General features: G+C 32.0%; 1 protein-coding gene across 1 annotated transcript; it reads right to left on the bottom strand.

Annotated features, from left to right (window-relative positions):
* Nucleotides 1-2,767: 2,767 nt before the first annotated feature.
* On the bottom strand, nt 2,768-8,333 carry LOC133206025 (centromere protein M-like). The gene is made up of 6 exons (XM_061341929.1): nt 8,215-8,333; nt 6,655-6,731; nt 5,894-5,992; nt 5,171-5,250; nt 3,654-3,745; nt 2,768-3,149 (listed from the first exon to the last, which is right to left on the bottom strand). The coding sequence occupies exons 1-6, from the start codon at nt 8,275-8,277 to the stop codon at nt 3,012-3,014; spliced, it is 549 nt and encodes a 182-aa protein (XP_061197913.1). The 5' UTR covers nt 8,278-8,333; the 3' UTR covers nt 2,768-3,011.
* Nucleotides 8,334-8,891: the final 558 nt, after the last annotated feature.

The raw sequence follows: 8,891 nt of genomic DNA on the forward strand, positions 1-8,891 counted from the left end.
CTGTTCTTTTATCAATTAATTTTCTACTCATAAAATATCCCCTTGGTCCAAAGGGCAATTATATGAAATCAAATTTGTATCTACACTGCATGAAGACATTTTATTTTGACCCTTTAGTTCTTGAGAATAATGTTTTTTGTATAAAATAAACAGGCAAAAATGAAGGAAAAGTAAGTTCACTGTTGATGAAAAGGTCAAGGTCAGTACAATTTTGACATGGTTGAAGTGTTCTCATATGCAATTGAAGTTGTAAGAAGGAATGCCTCAAAGTATTCAAGAAAACAAGTTAACAAAATCAACCAGAAGTCTCTGATGAGACTGTAGCTCTACTGGTCTGTACATACAACAAAGGAAAAGTAGCACTTGGATTTGAAACTTTGCAACATGCAACAATAAATAGAATTATGTATCTTAATGTAGTCTACTTCTGTGCCAAGTTGTATTGAAATCACACGAAAACTGTAGGAGGAGTAACGTTTTGAAAGTATTTTACAGAAATTTCTATTTTTAGTAACCATGACAATACCATTCACTAAAATCAAAAACCGAAATACATAATATGTATCGTACTGTATTCTAATTGTGTGCCAAATTAGATTGAAATTAGACCAAAACTGGAGTAGGGTTTTAAAGGAATTTCACAGAAATTTCTATTTTTAATAACCATGGCAACACCGTTCATCGAAATCAAAAACCGATGCATTAAATTATTTTATCTTAGTGTGGTCTACTTGTATGCCAAGTATATTAAAATCAGACCAAAACTGTAGGAGGAGTAGCGTTTTAAAGGAATTTCACAGAAATTTCTATTTTTAGTAATCATGGCAACACCGTTCATCAAAATCAAAAACTGATGCACTAAGTTATGTATCTTAGTGTAGTCTACTTGTATGCCAAGTTATATTAAAATCAGACCAACTGTAGGAGGAGTAGCATTTTAAAGGAATTTCATGGATATTTCTATTTTTAGTAACCATGGCAACACAGTTCATCAAAATCGAAAACTGATGCCCCTGTGTTATGTATCTCAGTGTAGTCTACTTGTGTGCCAAGTAACATTGAAATCAGACCAAAACTGTAGGAGGAGTAACGTTTTGAAAGTATTTAACAGAAATTTCTATTTTTAGTAACCATGGCAACACCGTTCATCAAAATCAAAAACAGATGCACTAAATTATGTATCTTAGTGTAGTCTACTTGTGTGCCAAGTTATACTAAAATCAGACCAAAACTGTAGGAAGAGTATGGTTTTAAAGGAATTTCATAGAAATTTCTATTTTTAGTAACTGTGGCAACACCGTTCATGAAATCAAAAACCGATGCACTAAATTATGTATCTTAGTGTAGTCTACTTGTGTGCCAAGTTATATTGAAATCAGACTAAAACTATAGGAGGAGTAGCATTTTAAAGGAATTTCACAGAAATTTCTATTTTTAGTAACCATGGCAACACTGTTCATCGAAATCAAAAACCGATGCACTAAATTATGTATCTTAGTGTAGTCTACTTGTGTGCCAAGTTATATTGAAATCAGACCAAAACTGTAGGAGGAGTAGCGTTTTGAAAAATTGTTTACAGACAGACGGACAGACAGACAGACGGACGGACGGATGACAGACAATTTACTATCGCATAAGCTCTTCTGGTCTCTGACCAGTAGAGCTAAAAATGTGAGGTGAAGACAAACAGAAAGGTCAACTTTAAAGTTTAGGCTCAGACATAATTCTCCAATGACTGTGCCAAATAAAAATTTAATGAAAACGTCTTAAAAGGTTTTACTGAAAAGGAGATAGATGCAAAATCAAGAAAAATAGGTCAAGGTCACAAGAAAAAAAAAAGAAGAATATTTTGAGTTCCGCTCCTCCTTCCAGTGACCTATGAAGTTTGATGAAGATGTTTATGATAAAATGATGCTTATATGTGTATTTCTCATAGTTGGTAGATATGTAAATACAACTGTTTTCAATTATTATTGATGAAAACAAATTCCAAGACAGTCATGCAAAATTATCCCTCAATAAAGTTTCACAAATAAAACGTAATTTACAGTTCACAGTGGAGCATAAAATAAAACAAGATGTGTTTGTGAAACACTGATGCCCCCGTATGGCAACTTATAGCAAAGGTTAAACTTTCTCAAATGCAAATCAATTATGTTGATACCCAAAGGAATAAACCTGTGAAATATGAAAGCCCTAGCAGCAACCATTGAATAGATATGGAAAAAGTTAAATTTTTTTTTCAAAAAGTAAGTCAAACATAAAGTTCAAATGGTCAAAATTAATGGTGCCCAAGGAAATGCCTTCTCCCAAGAAATACACAGGTGAAATATGAAAGCAGAAGCACCAATCATTCAAAGTTATGACCAAGGTTAGAGTTTTCCAAAAGTAGGTAAAACTCCAAGGTCAAAGGTCAAAGTTGTTGGTATCCAAAGAAAGGTCTTGTCAAAAGGATTACACCTGTGTAGTATGAAAGCACTAGCACCAACCGTTCAAAAGTTGTGGCCAAGGTTAAAGTTTGGTAAAATTTTGCAAAACTGGGTCAAACTCCAAGGTCAAGGTCAAAAGATCAAATATGGTGGTACCCAAAGAAAGGTCTTGTCACAAGAAATATACATGTAAAATACATGTATGAAAGCCATAGCTTCAACCAATCAAAAGTTATGGCCAAGGTTAAATTTTTTGCGGACAAACAGCTAGACAGACAGACGGACGGACAGGGCAAAAACTATATACCCCTGAATCTTCGATACGGGGGCACAAAAAAAACAACAACACACTATTTCGTGATTTTGGCAAATCACCAATAGCCTTCATCTGTATTAAAACGGCACATTTTCTCTTGAGTTTGTGAAGTAATTGCATGGTGTTGTCTTTTTCACAGTCCCATAGCAATACACTGAATGTGAATAGTGTAACTTGGGTTGGACACTAGTCTTCAATCTCACTATCTTTTCACTAAACTGACAGGAGAACAAATAGGAATAAATAAAACATCACCAGCAGATTTCTCAGTTCTCTCCCTCCTCTTCTGTTCCCACAAAACGGGTACTTTCTATAAACATGGGGGACACATTTTTCTGCATACCTGCTGCAATTTCTACAGATTTCAGAATCTGTTCTGCAAGAAATATGGATTCTGCTTCTGTCTACAAAGTATATTTAGTACATTTACACAAGTTGCTTGCAAAGAATTATAATTAATATGTATGTGAAGTTTAACAATTCCTTATAATAAAAATAACCCTTAATACTATAAATTATCATAGAAAAATTATTTTTTTTATAATATAGTAATATTCATGCAACATTGGTAATGTGTGATTCTTTCAGCAATTCCTTCCTTAAATCATTCTTACACTTTACATTTATAATATGGAATTTTAAACATTGATGGAATATTGCTCAAATACTTTTATGATAATGATCTTTAATAAATGTGAAGAGTAAAATTGTCTGTACAATAAAGTGTTAAACCCCTTAAAGACTGTCTATTGTCATGCTTTCCTTAATTTATATAAAATTACAGGTACACAGCCGGTCTTTTCATTACATAAGTACAAAATATACATGATACCGGGTATACATGTTTGAAAGAAATTGTGTAAATCATATCTACACATTAAAAGAAAGATAACTCCTGAACAACCTACCTCAAATGAGCCGTATAAAACATCTGATTTATACTGCTTTGAAAGCTGAATAATTTGTTCAATAAAAATGGCTCTCTTCTCTGGATTCTTCACTTAAAACAAAAATGAAAACAAATAAAGTGCACCATGTGTATGATCTGCCTGTCAAATATTGTTCATTCATCATAAAGAGATTAGGGAGCAAGGAAGAAAATCATGTCATCCTTGGTACAAAGATTTCAATGATTTTTCCATTCCTAATGTTTGATGTGCATCTCCTATGGTGTAGTTATTAATTAGAACAAATAATACATCATATATTTCTCAAGTGGTTGTGTAAGAGTTTTTCCATCTGCAGCTTTGTTTATTGTATTTTTTTAATGCTACAATGTAATAAAACATCAAAACACTAATCATTATGTTTATTCTTAGACTATAAAACTGTCATCTTAGTGAGATTTGACACTCTGCAATTTGTTGTTGAGATATACAAAATAAAAATGAAAATATTATATTATACAATATCAAATTAATTTTAAAACTTTACATAAAGTTAATTTTGAAAGTAATGGCTAGCCAAGAAGAACTATTTTAGTTTGAACAGATGCTATCAATTGCAATAAACAAGCCAGATTTCTCTGCCCAATTCCTAAGAGATATAGATAGCACCTGCCTGATCAGAGATGTTCTACCAGAAATCTTCTTACACTTAAACTCATTAATTTATCTTTAATTTGACAGATTTTGTCCTTTATCAAAATGTCCCTTGAAACATCATTGCTTGATAATTACACCTATGGGACAAGTAGAATTTCTCTTATTATTGACACAAAAGAAATAACCGGTATATATATTTTATATATTGCTGTTTAGTATATCATAAAAAGTGGGCTTTTTTCTTGAATTAACATTTTTAATTTTTTTTAATATAATTACAACACTCTTACATCTGTTAGGATTGTGCAGCTTAAAAAAAATAGTTTTTTTTTTTTTAAATTCAACTTGATTAAAAGTCACTGTGGCCTTTAAGCAGGATGCAACTCACCTTCTACCTAAAATGCATTAATTGACCAAATTTGATGATTGTAGGTATAATAGTTTTCCAGTTATGAGCTGGCCAGGATTTTTCCATATTTGGTCATATCATCTTCATTAAAAGTCACAGCAACCTACTTTTAATGTGTGACACATCTTCTACCCAAGAAGTATCATCTTTCAAAGTTTGATTATTCTAGGCCTCATAGTATTTAACTTATGAGCAGGATACAAAAAAGCTAACAGACAGACGGAGGGACAGACGGACATGAACACCATACCATAATACTTCCACATAAAAATGATAACAGCTTCATTACTTTGTAAAAAATTACTTATATACAAATGGGATTTTTCTTACTTTTACCAAATGTGTTAAGTTTCTTGAAAAAGTTATCAAACATTTTGAACTCTAGATAACTATAAGATGCTTAAAATTTTGCTCTTTTACCTGTATTTGATTATTACTCAAATTCTAATGAGACTATGCATTAAATTTTTACCTTTTAAAGCAATAAAACAGCACTGTCCTAGGAAATATCTAACATCAACATGCTTCAATGATTCCTCTACTGTTTTTAAGCTAAAAAAAAATACATGCATTAAAATTATATTCCTTAAATTATTCATAACATACAAGTTTGAGTAAACATATTTCAATTACAAACAAGAGGTTTATATATGGGCCATAATGGTCATGTGAATTACAATGTTCAGTACCATTTAATACTTTTGGACAAATATATATACAATAAAGCCCTAAAAGAACTCAACAGTGGTGTGTTTTCAGCAATTTTACTGTACTTTTGTTTTAAATTAATTAATAAATATATGATGTTCTTTAAAAATACAATGACTGTAAAGAGAGTATTGGATTAAACTTCACCACTTAAAATTCTCAGCATTACAATTTATGACTCAGCAGTAATTACTGTAAACCAACTATTATTTGGGACATCTTTTATTCGCGATACTTCAGTTTGGAATCCAACTGTGACCATTATAGTTTGTGACTGAGGCAACATTCTACATAAATATATAGGTGAATAATTGGTTCGCAAACAGAAATATTTGTGAATGAAAGAAGGTTGCGAAACTTGTGGATATTTCTCGCTCGGGAATATAAGTTGGTTTACAGTAATACATGTATATATATAATTAGATTTTTAGAAAACCACAAAAACCCTTTTAATGTAACACAGTAACAGCCTGATAGTTGTTCTTACCTGTCTCTGCTGGTGAGATCAATCAGGAAGCAGATGTAGTCTATCCTGGGACGAGAATTGTCCGAGGTCACCGGTAAAGGGAGAGTGATAGCTGTCCTTCTGAAAGTAAATAATACACAGTTACCGAGAAGACTCTACTACCATTAGTAGCAGATTCTTGTTCAATCATTTATATATACATGTACTGTAAACTAAGCATTATTTGCAAAACTTTTATTTGCAATTTGTCAGTTGAAAAATATCCGCATTTACTGATTTTCAAGACTGAGAAAATATTCTACACAAATGTACAATGTAATAAATAGTTTGCAGCAAGTAATATTCGCTAGTAAACATCAGGAAAGTTGTGGATATTTCTTGTACGCAAATAAAAGTCGGTTTATAGTAGCTTCATGTTTATTCTCTCTCAATTTGAAAATAAATATTTTAGGAATAATGTATTGGCTTCTGAATCAGTTTATTTTATACATGAATGTACATCAACTGCACAAGTTCTATCAACCTATACATATTATTTTAATTTACCTGCAAAACCTGCACAGTAAAATATTGATAAAGCAAACAATTAGGACAGCAAAAATTCTTAAATCAAATAAATGCAAATACTTAAATCACTTTTTTGTATCTGTGAATTGTTATATTATACTTAATTAATTTTTGGTGTTAAAATATTGCATGACATCATTAAAAAAACAGGTATTCTAGTATAACATACTCTACTATTTATATTCCATAACATAGAAATATTCAGACATACTCACACTTGCAGGTAGAACCAGGAATTCTTGATCAAACACTTCCCCAAGTCATGTTTACCAATACCCTCAGATCCAACAAGCTGCGAATAATAATGTTATACATGTACCTCATTATAATAATTCTATAAAATGCATCATCTGATTGATCTGGATATTCATGAGATGGGGAAAATAAAACTTCAGAAATTCAATGTCGAAAAATCACATCCCACCCGTTGGGAACCCTCTCACGTTTTCCTATTGGTGTTATCATTCTTGGCTGAGAATACCTACTAAGCAGAGTAAAAAGTAAAGGTGTCTGCAGCTAGTAGTTCCCACATTCCCGGTGAGAGGTAAATATACAATTTACTGAACAAAAAGGACTCTAATAACACTAGGAATAGAACAAAACTTTCAGTAAAGTGTTTCAGAGACTTCTTTAATTGAATGTGAATTTTGAGAAAAGTTTAAAAATTTGGCTTGACTCAGTAAAATAAACAATAGATGTGTAACCATATACCTCTACACAGCAATACACAAAAAATTGTACTATATCATGATACAGAAACCATGAAATTGTGTATTACATATTTTGGCCATCACTAAAAAAAATTGCTTGATGTACTTTGACCCATTTTTCAGGATGGGTAGGTAGGTAGGTAATCTTTTTTTTTTTGATCGAATTATTTTACACATTGATTACACATTGATAATCATTAGAAAAATCACAGACTTAGAAATTTACTGATTTTTTTTCATTATACACAGGAAGCTAGAGTAAGACAGGTTTAATAATTGCTATAAAAATGTTCAATCTTGATGTGTCTTAAGAAAATGATAAAACCTTAACTTTGAAAATAATACAAACAATCTGCATTTTCCTTAAAAAAAAAAAGAAAAAATTTAAAATATTGAAAAAAAAATGGTAGGGGCAATTTTGAGATGTCAACATTGAGGATGGCATCAGTCCAAATATCCCACCAAGTCCATTACATGGGAATTTCTTGATACAGTCACACTGATGATGAATACAACAAAATTTTGTCCAAAAAATGATTACTTCATAAATTAACAATTTTGCATAGTAATTAATGCGAAATTGTTAATTTACAACGTAATCATTTTTTGGCCAAATTTTTTTTGTATTCATCATCAGTATGACTGTATCAAGAAATTTGGCACTCTGACATCATGTTGCGCCATTCGGCCGTTTGGCCACAAAATGCAAGTAATGCAAAAAGTAGGTAAAAATAGCTACTTTGGGTAGGTTTAAATACGTAGGTAGCTATGAATAGCTACGTAGGTAGAAATAGTCTTTAGACTGGACCTGTTCTGTTCCTGAATAATCTTCAACTGATCTCTGGCTGTTTGGTATAGTGCAGTATATGTAGTTTAGACGACTGTTTAGAAGCGGAGGCAAGACTTTTCCACTCACCTTCATCTGACTTTACAATGAGATTGTCACTACAGCTATGAGATACAGCTGAATATCTTTGACTAGGTGGCCTTTACTCTGCTTTACACTAGTAAAGTTGCATCGAGGAAATTCGAGTATGATAATGTATCCAGTCAAAAACTACTTACCAACACGGTAGCAAGCTGATATTGTGGTATTTTATTATATGGCATTAATACAGAATCGTCCATGATTATGAGATTACTGTCAATCTCACGGGAAATCCAGTATTTCCTCTAAAACGGGTCAAATCATAATATTTACATTTTGAAATACGCGGGAAAATTAAAACTCCCGAGGAGTTCGGAGTGAATAAAGTCTAAATAAAAATTGGAAACGGTAGAATATATAATTCCGATTTATAGCGTATTAAGCAGAATTTAATTTGGCTAACACAGTTACTTTGTAATACAGCGTATTTATGTATGTTTGTCAGTAAAAATAACCTTACTTTATATATCCGTCATTGAATATACCCCCGCTTTCTTTGGAAAGCAAGAAAATAAAAAAAATAATTATCAGAACGCGTCGAGGACACCGGATCTGGCAACAGAGGACTAGGAAAGATGTCAACCAATGTCCATCATTCTTGATTGGAAAGCCCTACCGAAGTACATTACCAGCGCCGAATCTTTAGAAGATTTCCGAGTCAGACCAGAGGCTCGGAAATGGGATGGAAATCTAATTTAAACCATTAACTGTAAATAGTTTTATTCTTTCAGTGCATGGGTTGCACCTCAAAGTGGTTTGATTTGTTAACACTTATGCGTGAGTTCACTCCATAATAGAAGAAGAAAGTATACTC

The sequence above is a fragment of the Saccostrea echinata genome, unplaced genomic scaffold (genome assembly GCF_033153115.1).
Source record: "Saccostrea echinata isolate AGI-Se365-2 ecotype Australia unplaced genomic scaffold, CSIRO_AGI_Sech_v1 ptg000054l, whole genome shotgun sequence".
In the NCBI taxonomy this organism is placed as follows: domain Eukaryota; kingdom Metazoa; phylum Mollusca; class Bivalvia; order Ostreida; family Ostreidae; genus Saccostrea; species Saccostrea echinata.

Bases quoted from the DNA above. Each gene is read 5' to 3' on its own strand.
- LOC133206025 (XM_061341929.1), bottom strand. From the start codon at position 8,277: ATGGACGATTCTGTATTAATGCCATATAATAAAATACCACAATATCAG. The intron at 6,732-8,214 runs GTAAGTAGTTTT...TATTATTCGCAG, and splicing joins ATCAGCTTGCTACCGTGTTG to CTTGTTGGATCTGAGGGTAT. The intron at 3,150-3,653 runs GTAGGTTGTTCA...TATACTTTGTAG, and splicing joins TTTTATACGGCTCATTTGAG to ACAGAAGCAGAATCCATATT.